Raw genomic sequence first — 22,203 nt, forward strand, 5'->3', positions numbered from 1 at the left:
CTTTGTCCCATTCTGCACTCTCAAGGTGGATAACGGTGCAGGAGCTGAAACTAAACAAAATGAAAATGCAAAAATGATCATAGAGGAGGAACTCATCATTGGCACTGCATAATGAAACCCAATCGAAGGAGAATAATAACAGTCCCAAACAGACCCGAGGGATTCCAATTTCCAGTCTCATTACCCAATAATGGTTCAGGCATTAGTGAGATGAGGCGAAGAGAATGTCAGGTCCGGGAGAAAAGGTTCCCTTCCTAATGCTTTTGGACACAAATCAGCGGCATCCGATGAACTCTTATTGAGGCATTAATGACAGAGGCACACTGTAATATAAATCCCGCAAAGTCTCTGCACTGTCCTTGGCTGTTGAGCAAAACAGTAGCGTTTACAGTAGGGCTGAGCTTTGTAGGAGCTTCATTATCTGTATGAATTGACTTTGGCATTGTGACACATTGCCCAAACTGCTGCTACAAGAAATGTGAGATTCAGGGTTGGAAAAGAATGGATTTATATTGTGATTATGTGAGTATGAATGGCTTTACATACATTTTGAGTCATATAAAATTCTTTGTTATTAACTGGCAGTGAATTATTATTTCTAAGATACGATAGAATACTTTCACAAAGTGTGGAATATTACTACTCTAGTACTACCCATTACTTCAGAAATCAAACCTGCTGTTGAGAGAAAGTGTCTTTTAGTCAGATTCATTTTCATTAGCTCTCAGTAATTCATTAATCTTAAAGTTGCAGTAATCAATTTTTGGCCACTTGGGGGCACACAAACAGCAAAACAAGCTGACAGACAGTCCTGACATATTAAGTTGTTATGGCAGACATGTTGGAAAACAACTAGCTACTTACATATCCAGCAGGCACAAGCGAGACATACTTCAACTGGAGTCCTCTTTCTGGCCACCTGACAGATGTAAATCTGATAGTTACTGGCCTTTTAGATCATGTTTAGTCTTCACCAACTCCTGAGAGAAATATCTGGCTCTTTAGATTCTTACATGTACAGGTCACACATTGTGGGTTTAAGTGAGCTTTTTTGCTAAAGAGTGGCTTTTTGCTACTGGAAACAGGGTTGATGAGGAACATTGAACTGTAGAGAAAATCTGTGGTCTTTAAAGCCAAAAACAATGAAAAAAAAAGGCTTAAAAGCTCCACAGAGTTGCAGCGTTGAGCGATCATTCTCGGTGGGTGCCTCACTACGAGCATTTCCCTTCACATTACCCTTGGTCATTTGATTCTCTGTTAATAAAATTGATTAATGCAGTGTTAAATTAAACAAACATGCAGACATTTCCTGTAGAAATCGATGGCTTGGCTGGAACTGAACAAGCTGTCCCACAGCTGTAATTTCAGTATGAAGGATTTTCATTGTCTGCAGCTCACATATTTATCTGTGGGGACTATCAGAGGCAAGGAAGACTTACAAAAGAGGCCAGCTAGATTGTGAAAATGCCAGTTTGATTTATAAATATACTCATCCATCCCTCATTCATTCATACAATATATTGAATCTTATCTCTTACTGAATATTATCCAATTTTGTGCAAATTTGGTCTTTAGGATACTTCAGAAACACAAGAAAAATACACCATTTTAACGTTCAAACTTTTTATGACATTTTAGGAAACCACAAGTAATATATCTTCGTATTGTATTTTACAGCCAGCCAACTGACAAAATGTGGTAGACACTATTTAAACCCCATTAAAGTGCCAACTTCTGATATCTGAAGTAGGTCCCTGATTTTCTTTTAGTCCCATCCGAGCCCAAATTTGCATTAAATGAGGTGAATGAAAGGATAATGAAGCGGATGTACCCCTATGGTGTTGACTATGCTGTGAGATACAGTAAACAAAGGAGTTGGACATGGACGATGCTACTTTACCACTACTGTTCTGTGCAACTACTATGGTCTGTGAATAGAAACGTCTCGATGCTGCAGATTCAAACGTCAACATACAGGCTTTATTATGTTAGAACAGTCTCCTCGCAGATTCTCCCTGCTGCCACTCACTCAACAGTCATACATTCGGATAGTCAAACTGGAGTGGGTCGAGAGAGGAGGAACTGTAGGAGAAAGACCCCCCTCCCTCCCATGTTCCTGCAGTCAAGCCCCTCATTGAGTCACTCCTCCAGAAGATTTAATTAAGATCACAAGTTTGAGGACAGCCTGGATCTGACTTTGATGTGGTCTGTCTCGGGGATGCTCACTATAGAGTCCTTCTTGGGTAGTCCCGAGTCCCCCAGCCCTGTTCCCACACCCCCTACTGCCAGCCCTGCACCAGCCCCAAAACCCTGCAGAGAACCGGGCAGGGTTGGTACAGGGAAGGCACCCACAGACATCTGGTGGGGGAGTACCACCCTAGGTGGTATGCCGCCCCGGACGCCTGTGTGACCTGATGGGGTCTGAGGGGGTCCAATAGAAGTGGAGGAGACTCTGGTAGACTGGGGTGGACTAGGGGCACCTGGTTGCACCCCCTCATGAGGCAGTGAGGGCTGAGAGGCTGACATTGACCTGGCATCTTGGCTCAGACTCCCCATTTGCAAGGAATGGGTACTCTTATGCGTGCTGGGCCGGTGGGCAGGGCTGACTATGTGCTGCTGGGCAAGAGAAAGCTGGGAGCCTGAGGTGGGACCAGCTAGTGCACTGGATCCATACTGGAATGATCGTCCTCCAACTGCCAGTGGGCTCTGGACAGGGGGGCTGGACAGGATAGGAGCAAAGGCACCAGACGCAAGGAACTGAGACTGCAGTGGAGAGGCTGAGACAGGGCTGGATACACTTTCGATCACCTGGAATCTCCTCACCATCTTGGGGGACTGCAGGTTTCCCATTCCCACTGAGTTCCCTTGCATGGGGGGACAAAAGTTCATGGCTACAGCCTGCTGCAGACTGGCAATTGCTGAATTCTGGGGCTGGGTGGAGGAACCTGGATGAGTAAAGATCCCACCATGCAGAGGAGGCGTCATGGACATGGCCCGCGGTCGTGGAACATCAACTTGCTGAACCATCTCCCGATCGTATTTAACTATCTCCTGGATCATCTCATTCTCACGGTTGTTGAAAACACCTGAGTTCAGATCATGCTGAACTTTGTGCATCAGGATTGAGTTTTTCTTGCCTGCAATGACATGGACACAGAAAGTAGCATTGTTGCTGAAGTAGTTGCTATTAGTTGCAAGAAAGAAAAACCAGCCTCAGTTGTACAAGTGAAGTTTGTTCTTGCAGTACCATACCTTCTCTTAATATCACTTAAGTTTTTCAAGACATAGAAATAACAGCTTTACTGTTTACCTTTAGCTTTTATTCTATTCCTGGCCACAGTAGATATATATATGGGACTATCTGACGTTTTCTGCACACACACAATCCATCACTGACACACACACACACACAGATAGGGAGAAAAATAGAGAGCATCTTATCTTTCTGCACTGATTCTCTGTTATGGGGATTGGCCAGTGTTTTTGCCAGCCAGAGTTTTTGCAGAGTCACCTCAGTGCTGACAGTATGAAAGAGACCATGTCTATTGCCAAAGCATTTGTTTATTTGTGCTTCTATGTCTATGGATGTACTGGCTTCTCACCGCTGTCACATAATTAAGATGAGCATGTTAGAGACCGTTGTGCCTGAAACCTGCTGACAGTTGAATTTACAAGTTCCTCCTCTCTGACATGATGACCAGAATGGGTGATGGAGGAGGTAACAGAGACATCTTTCTTCTTGATGATGCAAGAGAAGGAACCCAGAAGGGATTAATTCTTTCTAACCCATGAATCAATTGCTTTGACATGTGAAGAGAGGTAAGTAATGGCAGACGAACCCTCAATACGTCAGCTGTTTGTTTTATTAGATTTTTCCTTCAGAGATGCTGTAGTGTGTTGGGCAACACCCCTTTTCCTCCAATCTTTACTGTACAGGACAGATAGGGTTGGCACTCTAAGCTTCTCCAGACTTGTACCCAGCTGATGGGAGGGCTGAAATGTTGGAATGTCTGGAGCAGTGAGCCAATGATGACGATGACTGTAAAGGTCAGTCAGAGCAGCTCTCTGCTCAACAAGCGCTGCTGGGCAAGAAGGTTGGGACCAAAGACAAGATTTCAGCTGCTTGTTGGCTGTCGTTGCTGAACCCAGATGACCCACCATCTGCTGTACCTTGAGGACAAACTCGGTCACAGCCAGTGAAGTCACAGGATGTGTGCATGTGGGAAACTTTAGTAGTATATTGCTCTTCTGCACTACTGTCACTAGCAGTCAGCTTAGTTCTCTGACGCAGCAGGCGGTCTAGAGAGCTGACAAGAAAGCAAGGTTGTTAGTCAGCACAACAGCCTGAGTGATTCCCATGAAACAAAGAAGTCTAAAAAGCTGGTGATGAACATTTTCCTCTCTAACACTGTCAGACGCCTGGCCAGGAGGAGGAGGTAGATCCAGACTGCGATGCCTCCTGTGTTCTCCTAACATGTTGCAGGGGTTCCAACTGTGGACTGACGGAGGTTGCAGATGACGCTGTGCTGCATCCTGGAAAAGCCTGTCAGTAATGTTTGAGTTCTTGCTTAAATGGCAGTGGTTGTTCTTGGTATGCTTCCTCCTGACGAGGCTAGAAACTGGTAGATCAAGAGTGTCTGCCTCTTCCTGGTGGCACCAGCCGAGTGGCCATCTTGGGCACTCATGGATGGCAGATTCTACAGGTGACACACAGGGGTGACAACAACTTGCCAATGGCACCTCAGGGTGAGTGAACAGGGCAAGCGCCACCTGATAGGAAGGTAGGCACACAAGTTTTCTCAGGTGCCATTGCAGAGCATCACTGGGGGTTATGGAGCCTTTTAGAGGTCAGATCCCTTTTGAGATCAAAGCAGCTGGGAAGCTGAAGGTGCCTTATTTGCAGAACGCACACATCTGTTGTGTTGTTGCTTTTACAGCAATGCCTATTCATTACCAAGTAACGCCTCCATCCCCCCTTAAGGCGCTGATATGCAGCTTCCTCTGCTGATCTTATCTGACACTGTGTTTCAAATTTGATGCATTAAGAGTATGAAGACAACAGACAAGGGATTAGCCCTTCTCTATGTGGGAATGGCTCACAGGTCTGAGACTGTTTTTGTGAGAATGTATGTATGGATGGCTGCCTGTGCAGTCAGGTCTAATCAATCAGGTTGAACTGATCGTAAATATACATTCCTGCTCACAGGTGCTCAACAAAAATCTTAGATGTGACTGAAGCTAAAGATTTCAGTTTTAGAAAAAAAATAAAAAATTGACATTTCAAGCATTGGATTGCACTGGATTTTAACATCCAACAAGCATCCTTAACTCTTAAAAGGAACAAAAGCTTGTGTCATGATTTGCAAGTCTGTATTTACATTTATATTCATATTCTTAATAAAGCTTCTGGTAGCCCTGGATTGTTTGATCCTGACTAAAACTGTTGACAAAGCAAAACAAAAGAACAATTAGTGGTTAGTATTCATCAAGTGCACACGGAGCCCACTGGGAATATTTGGTTGGTTAGGTCCTAAAGCAGACATGTCAGTCTCCCTCCAAATATGTGAGCTGACTGACTGAAGGCTGCTCATGTGTGGAATCTGGCTGCTATGGCAACAGCTGGCAGGTGGCGGATGCAGGGCTTTTGTAAACATGTGAAGTGTGGTCATGTGACGGGGGGTGTGACATCAGCATAAAAATAACATGGTTCTGTTTGCTTGTTAACACGGGGCTTCCAAGGCTTCGCTAAGACAAAGCTGTCTCTGTGCATGTTTGTGTGTGTGTGTGTGTGTGTGTTTCTGCATGCAAAGATCTTGAGACAGTCACTGCTAAGCAATCATTTTAACAAAACAGTGAATTCATCTGGAGAGAGTACAGAGGTACGAAAGGTGATATTGCAGTTTCTGCCATGATATTCACAAGTGTCATGTATGTTAAAGAGCTGTTTTCTAAAATGACAGATATTCACAGCAAGCACTCAAATGTCAGGACAAATTTACACTCCACAAACTATATAATAAATGATTGACAGCCATGAATGCGTTTTCATCCTCGACTGCTCTCCTTCATACACATCGTCCCTGTGGGGATCATCCATACATTACATCACAGCTGTCAGACAGTGCAGCGTTTTGACAGAGACATCACATTAATGAATGAATACATTTTCCTTATGCCTCATTTCATCTCGTGAGTGACTCATGTGCTTATGAAGACACCATACCTGTGGCTTTTTTTCAGTGAAGCGCGATGCTAATCATCTGTGAGTAAATCTCCAAGACCATTGTTAGGTCTGGAGGGAAAGATTCATTTGTTATATTTTGTAATTTAGTTCTAAAGACATGATCAGAGGCTTAAAAACTGGACTCACGTGAGCTCGTTGAGTGGACAGAGATTTGGTCTTAAGGTTTGGATACATGACATGAACATTGAACACCTTTACACACCAATTAACGCCACCATGTTATATTGTACTGCATTGTTAAAACAATATCAAGGTGGACGTCTTACCTATCCTGTCCAATCTGTCAATGGCAACCGTCTCAAAGGCCCTCCTCATCATGGGATACTCCTCCAGCACCTCATTGAAATTGTCCACAGAGAGAGAGTACAGGCGACAGTAGGTGTCCGCTCGCACGCTGGCCGTCCGTCTGCCACGGGTCAGCAGACAGATCTCTGATGGGGTGAGAGAGAGACCAGACGAGGGAGGGCCAGATCATATGATGGCAGATTTCAGGGTGTCAGACAGTGACAGAGAAAAGAACAGAGACGCTATAAATGAGGAGGGATTTGTTGAGCAGTCTGAAGATGGTTAAAAGTTGTCTTTGCCTGGTTCTGTTTGCTTGTCTTAACTCTTAGTAAGGAAGATTCTTCTACTACTGTGTAATTCAAAGCTAATTAGGTAGAAAAAAAAACTCTTTTAGGATACTGTATGTGCCATTATTTAGATTTTATCAGGACACTTTGGCCCAAACTTTCAGTCACCTGACAGTGTTTAAATATTTGCACTCACTGAGCTTTCCAAAGTCTGGGCTGTACCAAACTCTTTCATTCTATCAGAATGAAATTGGTTTATGCGTGAACTTGTGTGTAGTGAGTCTGACCCACTAACAGTCAGACTCAGTATTTCCTTCAGCACAGGCACAGCACTGACAGCTGTGTAAAGGAGCAAACTCTATATTTGGAGATGTGCAGCCAAGCTTCATTACATTTAGTTGTTCCCCATCCCTTTCCCTGGTATCTTCTTCTCTCTAGCTTTCCTCTTCTATGAGCTGGGGCTGACTGTTGTCTTGACAACCATATGCCCTCCTTTTCCCTTGCCTGAAAGGTCGACCTCCCTGACTCTCTGTGGAAAAGGGAGAAAAATAACGAAAACGCGAGGAGACTCCATTAAGAGTGTGCATAGGGGCAGTATGCTGTGAATGGACTGTAGCTGTCTGTTCACGACTGCGGTGTCTCCAGCACAAAGCAAACAAACCAGCAGGGCTTCAAGAGACAAATGATGCATATCATTAAAGGGCAAAAGAAATATTACACGCCTAAGTAACTGCGCAAGGTTCCAGGAATAGTTCAACATTTGGGAAGTGCGCTCACTAGCTGTCTTGATGGGAGTATGATTGATAAGGCTAAGATAAGACTGGTACCTCTTTCATATCTGTCCATTAAATTTGAAGGTAAAGCCAGCAGCTGGTTAGCTTAGCTCAGCACAAAGACTGGAAACAGGGGAAATAGCTTCACTGGCTCTGTCCAAAAGTGGAAAATAAATTAAGCTCACAAGAGTGACTTCCTGGGATCTCTGATGGTTACTTTGCCACCTCGTGATGATGAGACGAGTCAATAATATGTCATTTTTACTCTTTGCTTTTTGTACTGATGAAATAAACAAGATATACCAGATACAGCAGATTTTGTTACTTGCAGAATGAGCAAAGCAACTGTTTTCCCCTTTTTTCCAGTCTTCATGCTAAGCTAAGCTAACTGGCTGCAGCTCTAGCCTTATATGTACCTTACAAACATGAGAGTGGAATCAATATTCTTGTCTAACTCTTGAAAAGAAAGTAAATTCTAAGTATATTTCCCAAAACCATGAACTATTCTTTTAAGTGTCTTCCCCTGCATATAAACACACACACTGTCTCCATTCACCAGATGCATGCAGTACATCCACATACATTCACTGAACAGAGGTTATTTAAATGCGACCTCGAGTGTGACCATGTTTCCTTCCTATCTGATACAACATTTATAAATCCAGGGTAGATTAATGATTAATAAACTATTCAGAGAGACGCTCTGCTGATTATTGTTCGTGGTTATGCTCCTCGTGGTCAGCCGCTGTGATGGAGGTTAAAGCTGTGTGATGTGCTGTTTAAAGCTCTGCTCACAGACATACTTTAGAAATACGTTTCGGAGTTTCCTTTCTTACGTGTATGAGTGTGTCATGTTTGCGAAACAGGTTCAGTTTTAAGCACTACAGATGCTCCAGTTTTGTAAGAGTTGTGGAAAAACTCTCCACAAGATGCCCCAGACATCCTTGCATAAATTGTCACTTGGGATCTTCCTGGTTTCCATAACACAACCATTTGCATATTGCTTAGCATCATTAGTGGGAAGTGCTGGGAGAGGATAACTAATGAAACCTGCAGGGCTGCATTAAAAAGCTGTTCAAACCACAGGGTAACCATTTGTAGCTCGTGGATAGGGCAACTGTCGTCCTCAAACACGATTAAAAATCCAGAAAAGTCCAGGATGGGTAAAGGGAATTCCTGTTGCCATTAATGGAAAATATAATGTCCAAAATTCTCCTTTACAATTTCATTGCCTTATATGTTCACAGCGAAACTCCTTCTCCTTCTTAGGGTACCAACAGAAACACATTCCCTCATTCTCCTCTTCTATATTCTGAAAATCTATTCCCGTTGATAAATAATCACTTAACTACAGAAGCCCCTCCATCTGCACTGCTATGAATAAAAGTTATTGGTTAATAATTTTAATTACAGACAAAAACGTGACTTTGAGGCAACATATTGTGAAAGCTTTGGCAGTCCAGAACAGTCACGACAGCGGTTAACACCTACCAACTGTAAAACTCACCAAACCCAGTTTAGGATCAAGCAGCTATTTCATGAGCAAATGCTAAGTAATGTGATGGCTGCGGCTGGACAACTGGTGCATTGTTCTGCCAGACGGCAATTTTGAGAAAACAGCCAAAGGCTAAGCTGCAGCTGCATTTACAGCCATAGAAACTGTTCAGTGAATACAATAACGACGCCAATCCAGCCAAAGTTTGCAGATGAGAAATGTGAACGGCAGAACATCGCTCTCTGCTTCCTGCCACTTACTAATTGAGTGATTTTACCACAGACGCGCACACCGCACTGCTGTGGTTAAACCGTGCTGTCCCTCCAATCCAAGCCCACCGCTAGTTTAGTCTGTGAGCTGTGATTTCCTCCCGGGCGGCAGGGATGACTCTGAGCAGTCTATGCTTGACATTACAAACGGCCCCGTCATCACCATTGTGCTGTGCTAATTAGCTGTTAATAATGGTGTGTGTGTGCATGTGCCGTGTATCTGCGGCGCTCCAGCTGTGCCCCGGGCTGCTGGCACATCAACATTACTGCCAGTGAACTCTGGTCTGCTGCGAGGGGCTGCCGGATGTTAAAAATGCAGCCCGAACACATCAACCCACGAGACTTGCAAAAGCGTGTGGGTGTGTGTTGGTGCACGCCTGTGTGGGTTTATGGGTGGCGATAGCGGCAGTGGCACCACATGTTTTTAAACAGCCATAGAGGAACAACAGCCGGGGAAAGTGGGACAGACGTGGCTGTGAGGCAAGGCTGCACGAGAAGTCCAAGTAAAATGTCAGGGTGCTGCTGTTTTTTTCATCTGCTCGCTGCTACGACTTATTTAAACAGTAAACACACATCTGTGATATCACTGTAGTGGATTCTGTCGGGATTCAAAGAGTAAACAACATATGAGTGCAAGCATAGAATAGAATAGAGTAGAACAGAATAGAATAATAAGAGCAGGCAGAGTAGACCTGTTCTATCTCATTCTGTTATTCTGTGATGTTAGATTATGTTATATTCTACTCTGTTCTGTTCTACTATGTTATGACATTTGTAAAGAGAATAAAACAGAACAGATTTTCTATGTTGCTCTATTCTGCACTGTTCTGGTATGTTCTATTCTATTCATTTATGTCTTGTTCTATTCCATCGTGTTCTATTCTTTTCTATTATATTCTATATATATTATCTGTGTATTATCTCTATCCTATAATTCCGCTCCGTTCTGTTATAGAATGGAATAAAATAGAATACTAAGACAGGCAGAACAGAGCAGAACTGTTCTATCTTATTGTTCTATTCAATTAGTGAATAATTGAATTCTGTGATGTCTGATTATGTTGCTCTGTTCTGTTGCATTCTGTTATGCTATATGGAAACAGAATAGAACACAGTAGAATAGAACAGAGTAGAGTAGAGCAGTGAGTGATGATCCTCAGGCGACAGAGGCGGTGACTTACCTCCGAAGTAGGAGCCGTCCATCAGCTTCATGCCGATGTTTCCTTTGGTCAGGACGCTGACCACCCCGTGCTGGATGAAGTACATCTTCTTGCCGATGGTGCCCTCTCTGACGATGTAGTCTCTGGGCTGGAAGACTTCAAATCTCAGTTTGGTCAGCATGGCCGTCACAAAGTTGGGATCAGCGTTGGCAAACAGCGGCATGGAGGCCACCAGCTTACGGCAGTTGAAGTTGACGATTTCCTAAAGGGTAACAGGAAACAGCGTCGACATCAGACGGTTATAGAAACTGGAGGCTAAGATTCAGCTTTTTTGTTTTTGGGGTGTTCTGCATTAACATTTCAGGAATAAGATCAACTAAAACTGGTTCCATGATGGATTCAAGGTAAACACATGATGGTTAAGTTCATTAATTTCTTTTTGTACCTGCAAACTGCTGTTTACTCTCAAAATCAGATAATAAAAGCACCATTTCCACTGCAAACACTTTGTACACGATGAACCATTTTTGTTTTTTAATTACCTTGAAAGACCCTGGCACAGCTCATTTGAGTATCCTCCCTATTTCTCTCTTCATTTTCTGTTACCTGAAGCGTACTTTGAGCTGTCCTTGAAGCAAGAGGACCTTGTTTACTGTAAAATGCGGTAAACTGTTTCTGCTGGCAGCAGGAAAAACAACTTTAGGCTGCGTGGGAACATAAAAAGCATGTGAAAATCACTCCTTACCCATCTGTTCATTAAAAATCTATTCATTTTTTTAGTGAAAACTGGTAAAAACGGGTGACTTCATTGCCCAGTGAGTGAGTAAATTGAGAGCAGTTAATTTGTAAATCGATATAGAGGCATTTTTTTAACTATCAGGTTGTGTTTTTCAGACAAAAAGACCATAGATGAGCACTTTTCCTGCTCCATTTACTCTGTGGACAGTTGAGATGTGTGTGTCATACCTCGCGCAGAGGCTCATTAAGCTCCTCCAGGATGCTCTCCTCATCAAACATCTTGCCCTGGTACCTGTGCTCGTAGTAGTCGTGGATTTTCTGCCGGAAGTCGGCGGGCAGTTTGTGGAACGACATGTACTGCTCCACTTGTTTGTACTGGAGGATGGAGAGAGGCGTGAGAGGGATGGCGGTGGAGGAGAAACAGAAGCATCAGTGAAAACAGGATCAGCGACTCTTTTGTTAATTGTGAGGAAGAGGTTTGTCTTAAATTGCAGCATCATGTTGATCTCACTACACACTTTGTTTATACTCCAAAACAACTTTTTCTCAGTATCTGTTATCATCAGCTCCGGCTCGCTCATGTGTGCCCTGATTAAGATGCACACCTCTGTGAACATGACGATCCTGTGACCCATTTATACCTCGTAGCTATGAGAGGAAAGCTGTGATGAAGCTGTTGAGGAAACATGACAGCTCTGTTAAGCCCATGAGGATTCATCACGCTCTGCTGTGTTTAGAGAAGAAAGATGCCGCTATTGTACATCTTAAGCGCGCCGAGTCTCTCTCTGGTGGTTGCGGTGTACAAAATGCTTTATTTTGAAGGGACAAATATACAGAAAATATTATCACCATTGTTCGATTCCATGAAACAACTTTTCCACAATCTGTGAAGGCCCTTGTCCACAGAAAAAAAAAAAGACAGTTACTATTCTGAGAAAGCATGATCTTTGTTATTTATGTTGGATTTGATAAATATATAATTATGTTGCTCGGAAAAAAAAAAAAAAAGAAGCTGAAAATGGAGGCTGTCTTCAGCATTTTTCTCACCCAAGTGATTCACACCATCACAAATTCACCTCTGTTTACCTACAAATGCAGCCTGAATGTCCACTGCTCTCAACTCATTATGACGCTCCGTAACACATTTCATGCCTGGATTCCCTGTGAAAACAGCAGCCACGGCATCTACTCTATGGCTTCTCTTGTAAGATGGAATTGCATGGCACAGTGTCAGTCGGGATAAATCTTGCTATTATTCCCCATTCGTGGCAAAAAAAAAAATGGCTTTGGGGTTTGTTTCATGTATACCAGGACGATGGGGGATTGCATGTGTTTTCACGTGTCACCACCTTCCTGTAGAAATAAATAAAATACACCCTTACAAATACACACAACAACATCCTGAGGGTGAAAAAGTGATTATGGGTGACCCCGGCATCGAGAGAGCTTCCTGTTATATCAGCAGCTGACTCCAAACACCGAGAAATGCAGAAAGATGCAAAAACACAAAAAAGCCCAAATCTCATTAAGTAAAAAGAAAAAGCTACAAAATATATGAGCAGAAACAATATGAATAAATCAGCTTCTCAAAGCAAGATGACGGTTAACTGAAACCAAACGGAAAACTAAAATCGGGTGGTGTGAAAAACATTTTACTGAACTAAAAATTAAAATATACAGAAAATGCCTTCAGTTTTAATCAGTTTGGTCAAATCTGTCAACACAACAATTCACAAAGAGTTGTGTTTGTATTGTAAAACCAATTCTGAACTGCTTAAGTCTGACCCCTGAGCCCTATATAAGAATAATAATCTAAAACTAATACTCAAACTCATAAAAACTAATCTACAAATAAACATTTTAAACAATAAAACTGAACTGAAACACGCTCTGGAAACTAACTGTACAGAAACCCAAAATTAAAAACAAAATCTTCAAAAGAATAAAAATCAATTCTGTGTCAGAAGTCCCCGTGGCCCTGTTGTTGGTGCGGCTTTAAAACATTACATAAGGTCTCCCAAGTGTGTGTGTTTGTGTGTGTTAAGCAGTGTGAGTCATCCCCCTGTGGAATAAACTGTCAATTGGATGAGTAGTAGATTTCTAGCAGGGGGTCAAGGGAGAATCTCCCCAGTCCAACACCACACTGGGAAAGATGCAACAAGACGCGGCGGCTCAAATGTGACGGCTGGATGAGAACTGCTCTTCTAAACAGCTTTGGGTAATAACACTCTGAATTCTTACAGTGCCACTTACTGGCAGTGAAAAAGAAATTGATTGCACCCTGTCAAGCGAAGCCGTCGTTGTTTGCAGCGCACCTGTGGTTTTTGCAACGTCTAAATTAATCAGCAGAGTTCTAATTCTTTTGCTTTCCACCTTTGATGTTCGAGCTGTCACGGCTGTCAGCTTTCATGCCAGTGAAGAGCCGCAAGTTAGAAAGACAAAATCAGAAATTTGCTGATGAAATAATTTCAGCTCTCAGTTTGATAAACTCAAAAGTGGTTGTCAAGCTAAAAAGAGAGGTGGACAGTTAAGAGAAATTCACGCTCATCCATCCATGCATCCAGGCCATATGGATAAAATCCTCTGTCACAGTGCATCTATTGTGCATTGCAATATTTATGTATGTTATAGTGCATTTTCTGGAAAACCAATTGAGAAGATCAAAAGTCAGTCATTGACTAATTCAGCAATGAACTACCTGCTTGCCGCAGTGGCTTTAAATGTGGGAGGCTGTTAGCTTCTACCAAAGGGGGAGAAAGAGGTCTGATTCACATGCTGTGTCTTCTTAGCTGGCGTGCTAACGTTAGCCACTGCTCAGCCAGGAAGGTTAGAGGGCGCCTCAATGACATGGAAGAGCTGCTAATGCTGATGGAGCTGAGTGATGCAACCAGCTATTTACTTTAAGTAATGAGACTAATAATTGACTTCAATTTCTTTCCCAACACTGTATGTATCATCCGGTCACTGAGCCCCTGCTATTGTTGCCACAGTCATCACATCTCAACCCGACTGATCACCTCTGCAAGTGAAAACACTGATCAGAGCATATCTTACATAGACCTACAGCAGCACTGCTCTGCAGTATGTCAGGAGTCAGTGGAGGCTTCTGGTGGCTCAACACTTTTTCATGACTTTATTTCCTTTAATTTGTCACCGATCTGCACCTCATTAAACCACTGGATGGCCAGCAGATGTTTTAGTGACTGAGGTGTAGGAACGGTGCAGTAAATATAACAGAAGATTATCTTCAGCTGCCTCTGCGTGTACATGAATCAAGAGGAATCTGATTCTTTCATTACCTAGAGTGCCGATACTTTCCACCCTGTGAGTCTTAACCAGACAGTCAAGATTTATTAGGACACGCCACGTATGGAGGACCAGCGGGGGCGCTGACAGTGACCTTGCTTGTAACAGTCGATGACACATGCATGGGATAGGATGGCTCGCTGTCCAGGAAATTACATTTTGTCACACTGTAAGGTGACATATGGGTTGGAGAAGAAAATGGAGGCTTGACCCTGGTGGATTGGGTGACACGGCAAATCACAATATCCTTAATACAGCACATACTGGCTGTCGTGGGAGGACATCATTAATTTTGTTCCTCTACAGGGGGATTTTCTCTCCATGATATAAAGCTGTGATTGATTCTTACAAAAGGGAGAAACTTTATGTAAGAACGTCTGTGGAAGAGACGGTTTTCCCTGTTTTTCTAATTTTTTTAGCCTGTTCTTGTTCTCCAGTGTGATTTATATACTGCACAAATAAATACTACATGCACATACATGCAGAACAGCACATCCTTACACACAAGATGAAAGCCTATGTGGATCACTTACTTTAATGAACCATATAATGACATTACATCTGCAAAAACAATTTACTGCATCTCTTTCTTTATGACACGAATCAATTTTGTATTTGAATCTCATTCAGTTTTAATTAATTGCCTTCAGCGCGCTTCATTGAGCATGAAAAGCCACGGCAGCGCTAAATGAAAATCTTAACAGGTTGTCACTTTCAGCCATCTTTTCAGATTTCTAACACATCTTGAAAGGGTTAACAGAATCCAGGCAACAACAGTCTGAATTTTCTTTTGTTTTCATTTGGGACGTAAGATGGGATTCAGCAAAATGAACTAACAAACCAAATACAACAAAAACAGGAGGAAAGTCATTTTACTCCTCGCCACGTGTCAGTACCAATAAAGATGCATCTGACTCCCGGAGTATCCAGCTCATTCAATCAAGCATGGGGATAAACTTGGATGCTCCTATTAAATGTTCCCTGCCTCGAAATTCAGTGTGTGACAGTCTCAATTAAACTGAAATGACGTCTCTCTCTAACTCTTTCTCTCTCGTTCCCTCGCTCCTTTTAAAGAGCTTGTTGGAGGAGCTGGGTTTTATTGACTTTCTGATTTTCTCAGCATTAGACTTAGATTAGTGACCATGTCACTCAAAGCCAGTGGAATGGGCGTGAGACTCAAAAGGCCTCGTGTTTCCAAAAAAATAAAATAAAAACCTGCCAAGTGAGACGCAGTTGGAGCAAAGCTGAAATGCATCTCCCTCAAGTGTTGCATTTTGAGAGAATATCAAAGGGGAAGATGGGACAGGTGACAGGTGTCAGTCAATGCTCTGCCAACAAACACACATAAAAAGACATACAACCCGTATATATGAGCAAACCAACATGTTTATAACCAGGTTTACAGAACTTATATTCTCCAAATTCCACTTATTGTGGAGTAACTGTATTAATAATGCAGTGCCCATGATGTTGTGACCGTGAATGCAGATAAAACTGGACTTACACCCCCCTGCAGTACTTGTATAAAACTAACAAATGCATTACATGACTTATATCAAATCTGCTCCTCTCAGCCTGTGGACTTAGTTAAGGGGAGAGGGCGAAGCAGCATGGAGGTTTTTTATGGGACATAAAGCCTCTAGTTTGTGGCTTGCAAGCGTGATGCATGGCTGTCACTGTAAGCTGCCACAGAGGGAAGGGAGAAATTGAATTGGCCCTTCTATTAATGGGCCATGTCACTGAGCGTCAGGGCTCAGGATATGACAAGTCTTATATCTGTGTGTGTGTGCGTGTGTGTCTGTGTGTGTATAAAACCCAAGTTGACTTTAGCAGCATCCTTTAGCTCGTTGACTGAAGAGCACACAGACCCACAGAAATAAACACACAAATGTGAGCACACATAAACACACCCTCGGGCACACACAAGTAGGAGCGCACACACTCACCACATTACAAGTGTGTGCGTTGATGATGGCGCGGAGGGACTGAAAAACATGTCAGAGGAGACGAGAAAAGCTCACAGTGTTCATACGAGAAGACGTGTGATGTGTTTGAACTTATTATTGATATGTTGCCTTCATCATATTCATTTGTCTTGATGTATATAAACCAAACATAAAAGAGAAAATGTAGATAAGGAGAAGCAGATGAGGAACGCCCACAGTGGTAACATCAAAAAAGCAACCACTGGGGTCAGAGACACGGAGAATGAATGAGTTGGCAGCGGCATCTGGACTCCACCAGTGTCATCTGGACAAAAACTTATCCTGTTGGGATAATTAATGAACCTATAATCACAAAGATAAATCGACACGTACTGGCTACGAGGATGGAAAAGTGTCGCCTAAAGTGAGAAATCAGGCGAAACTCTTTTCAATATAAGAAAACGCGATTAAGTCAAACACATTTCAATAGAAAAATCTTAACTCAGGGTCCACTTATTGGCTGTTTCTGGAGCTTTCAATGTCTCTCTGTCTCTCTTTCAATTATGAAATGTGGTTGAAAGGTCCAGAAAAAGCAAGAGCACCTTGAGCTCGAATTTTATTTTTTGTCAGTCTCTAGCTGATGTGTTTAATCTATCAAATCTAAGTGTCAGAGAGCCAGATTGTCCGGGTCAGGTCATCGTGCAGGTTATGAAGTCGCTGTTTGACGTGTCAAGGCTCAGTGGATCACTGCTCGTAACCAGAGGCCCACAGGGGTCACATCTACCTCCTCTCAACACTATTCGGACACTCTGCTCTATTGTGATTGAGGGGGAGGAAGTGATGGGGGAGGAGGACTGGGAGTGTAGTTACATAATGGCTAATGCCCTCTGTCCATGTGCGGTGTCCGCTGGCAGATGGTGTGTTGCCCAACAGTCAAGGACGAATGGACAGATGAAGTAGGGGAGGGCTGGAGATGGGAAGAGTGGAGAAACAGGGGATGGAGGCACCAGTCACCTCAGCACGAAGGAGGGGACGACCGCTGAGCTGCCGCCACCGCCTCATTTATACTGTATTGTTTGTGGAGATGGTGTGAACAGCCGCAGACACGTGTACAAAGAGGCAAACGGCATCATCTACAACATCTTCACACGTCAGTGCCTCTTTAACTCCGGCCACATCATCGCTTCGTTATCCTACAAGTCATGGATAAACAGTTCAGATCGCTAGCTAAAGTACAGTGGTTGGAATAGTTTTTTTAGTCCAAGCCATAACAGCCTGCGAGAAACGGATGCCAGCTGGGAGGCACTGCTCTCCAGAGTTCCTCATGAGCATCTTCTCTCCTCTCACATCCATATTCTGGACCTTCTAAACACACCGCTAACCAAACAACATGTGTCCATTCTGATAAAGCAGTAGAAATACCAGCATGCTCTGTTTAACTCTTGAACCGACAGTAAACAGTCAGAACCCACGCCTCTCTTTGGTCAGCGGGGTCTTTGCCTGCAGACCGGAGACGACGCTTAGTGCTGGAGCTATGACATTTCTGTCTCAACGCTGAGCACGATGCTAACTGTTTACTCTGTGCTGTGTCAACAGAGGTCCACACTGTCACGAGCATTTACACTATCTTAGACAAAGCTTGTGCTTTGTCAGAGAGGCGAGTTCCCACCCATAGCTTTGTCTCCAGCCTGTTATCTCGTGGCGAGACTTACTGTGGACCGCAGTGCAGCATGGTCCAGTTCATTGGTTAATGATAAACAGAGTCACGGGGGACTGGAGAGGGAAGGCATGTTGGATGAGCTGCCTCAGAGGCTGCTGCCACTTTGTTCATTATTTCACTCGTGTGCACAGAAGAGGAGGACGGTGACAGCGATAGCAGGAGCTGACAGAGAACAGCTACATGTAGCTGACAGAGAACAGAGACTCCAGCATAGACTCAGCAGCTCATTTACCCTTTCTCTCAAAGCTTCTGTGCTCGCTGCAAGAGGACATCCTTCAGACTTCTGGCATTAATGTCAAACAGCCCATCTGGAAACCAATTACAGAGTAATTGTGGAGCAACTTCTTCCAACTAAGTTACAAACCAAATTTGGCAAAAGACTGGATGAAGTTTAAGGAAAGTAAGACATGGTGGAACATCTGTTTTGACAGAAATGGCATGGCCAACCAAAAAAATCCAGGAAGCAAGAAGTATTCCTCTGTGCCCTCAGGAGTTAGGAGGCAAAATGCTCAATGTTTCATAAATGGTCAGTTGCTAGTCCTTGCCAAACACTAATCACAGCCTCCTTAGAACGATGTAGCTTTCCAGCAACTTCCATTAAAATCTGCCAACAACTTTTTGAGCAGTGCCTGCTAATTAACAGACTAACAGACTGAACCAATGGTATAACCCTGTTTGCAGAAGGACAACAAAAATGAGAAACTTTGTTTACTGCTATTTCAAAGTTTACAAAGTTCATGGCAGGAAAGCATAAAGGCAAGAATGAAATGGTAAAAGACAAAACAGTAAAGAATGAAACCCAACAAAGATGTAAAAACAGAAAACATGATCAAAGGAAAAATAACTTTAGAAACTGGATTTTAAAAAATGCACGGGGAAACAACACAAGGTTAAAAGTTGGTGAGATCAAAAGGCGATTACATAAACGCAAGTCTAGGAGAAGTGGATTTAGAAGACGGTGCTGAATTAGTGAGTCTTTGGCCAGTCTTCAGATCTGAGCCCGCTGACTGGAGAATCGGGTCTAGTCTCCGAGTCTCAGTTTAAAATCCTGCATAACATGTAGGAAACTACAGCAGGACTGACTCATTTAAGGGTGAGTTTACCCAAATTACATTATTAAAAGCATTAAAAATTACATTTAAAAGTACTAAATCAATGGGCAGTTTCCTAACTTCCTCTCACCTTTGTATTGTGATGGCAGCAGAGTCCTTTTGTATTTTCGGTAAACCGACCCTTTAAATTTTACGTTGTCTTCCACCGATTTCACTGAAACTGGGCTCACACAACATGGACCTCTTGTGTGTTTGCCTGTACCCATCACGTTCAGCTATATGCTCAGTAATTATGGATGCTTTATGGATGTATCTATTAAAAATGTACCATTCCCTGCTGTGTATACCACGCTCATGAAATCTGACACATACATACAGACCACCACAGCCCCTCCCACGGGAGAGCTGGTGTGATATAAAGTCGGCATCATCATGGATACTCGCTGATATCATGACCTAGAAAATAAAGCAAGATGATTATCCCTCAAACATGTTGCACAACCAAGCCGAAGAGCCGGAACATCAACAGGATGAAGCTCCACGTTGAGGCCGGATCAGCATTTGTTGCAGAAAGAGACGTAAACCTGATCACCCTTTGTTCTAAACATTGGCCAGAGGCTTTAAGTCAACAACAAAGCTTGACCAACCGCTCTGATGTGTATGTGCAAGTCTGCATGCATGTGCACGCGTGACAGACAACATGAGACATCTCCACATCACCCAGGATCTAAGGAAGCTAACAAGACGCAGAGCAGCGCTGACACCATGGCCTTATAAAGCCGGAGCGCGCTCCCCTCCCTGGCCCGCAGACACAGAAAGCTTTGATCTGCCGTTGTACGGAGATGACAGACAGGCCGAGGCCCAGCGAGCTGCAGCCATGAATATCGAACTAATGGAACAGATGCTGTTCCTATCAAAGTATGTTGGAATCAAATGAGCAAACCCTCTCTGCTCATATCAAATGTGATAACCTTATCCGTATTGTTGTAGAGGACAAGCACTGTAGATTACACCTCTGCATGCAGTCTCCTTATGGTGTCTTGCAATACTTGAGACAGAGGGGCCACCTGGGTACAGGTAATCCTGCAGCTAACCCCCTGCTTTATTTCACCACTGATCTAAAGATATACACTGGTAGAACATCACTCCTTTTTTCTGTTCCTTTTCTCCACAAGATCTCTGCTGATAGGTTCAGATTTATTCATCCAAGTCTTTGACATATCTTTTTCTGAGATTTCTGCTGCCACCTCAGTGGTGAGCTGGTGCTCACGCCAACCAGAAACGAAATTAAAAAATATCAACGTAAACAACTCTTGTGTCCCAGTGACTCTGGATAATCCAAAGAACACAGAGTCCAAAGTTCTCATAGGGATTATTCCCTCGGTGAAAAGAGGTGTTGCTGCTGGATTTATTGACAGAACAGCTTGGGAAACATGCCTATTGGTTCTCTTTCTGGAGAGTGAGATGAGAACACTGATCTCAGTGGCAGTAAGCATGAACCAGGTGCAGATTATTTTATCTTTGCAGACTGGAAACGGGGGAACACATGCAGCACGTAACTCCCTGTAAAAACACAACTTGTCATTACTTTTGTCCCATGTAACGTGTTATTTAGTGAGCTGTAAAGCCACTAGTAGACATATAGTTTAACGTTGGACAGAGCCAGGCTAGCTGTTTCCCCCTACTTCCAGTCTTTATGCTAAGCTAAGCTACTAACCTCCTGGCCTTAGCTTCACACTTAACGCAAACACAAGAGAGTGGTATCGATCTTCTCATCACACTCTTAGCAAGAAAGCAAAGAACAAATGATTCTGTTAAAAGTTAAAAGAAAGCTCCATTTTCTACTGCTGTAATGCTGAAATCTCAGAGACGGACATCTCAAAACCTGGACAACTTAAAACCACAACTGCCTGCATGTCCAGGTGCTGTTTTTCTTTGGTACTTTGGATAAACTGACCATTAATCTACCCCAAACTATCAACATTAGCTTGATTTGCTAACCCCACCTCAAGCACAACAAAACAACTTTAACTCCAGTGAAATAACAGCAGAAACTAGCCAGATCCTTACCTTTTCTTGGTATTGTCGTCGGGATGAGTCCAGAGACTGGATGAGTGCGGTTGCATGGCCAATGAACATGGCGTAGCAGGTGGCTCCAACGATCATACTGAGCATGGTCAGCCAGATGTCCGACATGCTCTCTGGGGCTTGTCTTCCGTATCCAATGCACAGCATGTGGCTCATGGCCTTAAAGAGGGCAAAGGAGTAGAGCTCGCTCCAGGAGTCATTCTGTAGGGAGAGAGCAAAGAGACAAAAAGGCAAAATTAAGTCGGGAAAACAAATTATTAGGAAGGTGGAGGAGATGGAAGAGAAAGGAGAAAAATCTGGGTTATTCTCCTCCTGAAATATCACCATACTTTTATACTCTTACTTCCATGCTACAGTGATTTTGACCTGATGACCCGAGCCTGTCGTCTCTGCCAAAGGGAGACTGTTAAAGGCAAACTCCAGTTAAAGCTTTACACATTAGAGTGTGACACAAGTGGTGAGAGAGAGAGTGAATTTAACAATAAGAGGGCTCAGGAGCGAGTCATTCCTTATAAGTACATGACCGTGTGTCTGGTGATTGTTTCAGGTTTGGTGGAGAGCCTTATCATCATCAATGAGCACCACGCAGAAGGAGAAGAGGAAAAAAGCGAGCGCTAATGAGGAGCCTGTACATCTGCCTGCTCCGGTCTGCCTTTGATTGGTGCTCACACACTCAGTCAACCCTAATTCTCCCATGTTAGATTCATTAGAAAGCCCTCTACAGGCACCGCTGAACCTCACATCCTCCCCTCCAACAGCTGTGGTTCACACACTGTCCAGAGTTTACCGCTGTGTGTGTGTGTGTGTGTGTGTGTGTGTGTGTGTGTGTGTGTGTGTGTGTGTGTGTGTGTGTGCGTGTGT

General features: G+C 43.3%; 1 protein-coding gene across 1 annotated transcript in view; it reads right to left on the reverse strand.

Annotated features, from left to right (window-relative positions):
- Positions 1-1,611: 1,611 nt before the first annotated feature.
- hcn2b (hyperpolarization activated cyclic nucleotide-gated potassium channel 2b) overlaps positions 1,612-22,203 on the reverse strand; it is a 38,009-nt gene continuing 17,417 nt past the window's right edge. Inside the window, exons 4-8 of the mRNA XM_076726914.1 lie at positions 21,325-21,543; positions 11,480-11,626; positions 10,535-10,775; positions 6,511-6,675; positions 1,612-3,137 (exon numbers count right to left, since the gene is read on the reverse strand). Coding sequence (XP_076583029.1) covers positions 2,167-3,137; positions 6,511-6,675; positions 10,535-10,775; positions 11,480-11,626; positions 21,325-21,543 — 1,743 coding nt within the window. The 3' untranslated portion in view covers positions 1,612-2,166. The remainder of the gene's footprint in view (positions 3,138-6,510; positions 6,676-10,534; positions 10,776-11,479; positions 11,627-21,324; positions 21,544-22,203) is intronic.

The sequence above is a fragment of the Chaetodon auriga genome, chromosome 3 (genome assembly GCF_051107435.1).
Source record: "Chaetodon auriga isolate fChaAug3 chromosome 3, fChaAug3.hap1, whole genome shotgun sequence".
In the NCBI taxonomy this organism is placed as follows: domain Eukaryota; kingdom Metazoa; phylum Chordata; class Actinopteri; order Chaetodontiformes; family Chaetodontidae; genus Chaetodon; species Chaetodon auriga.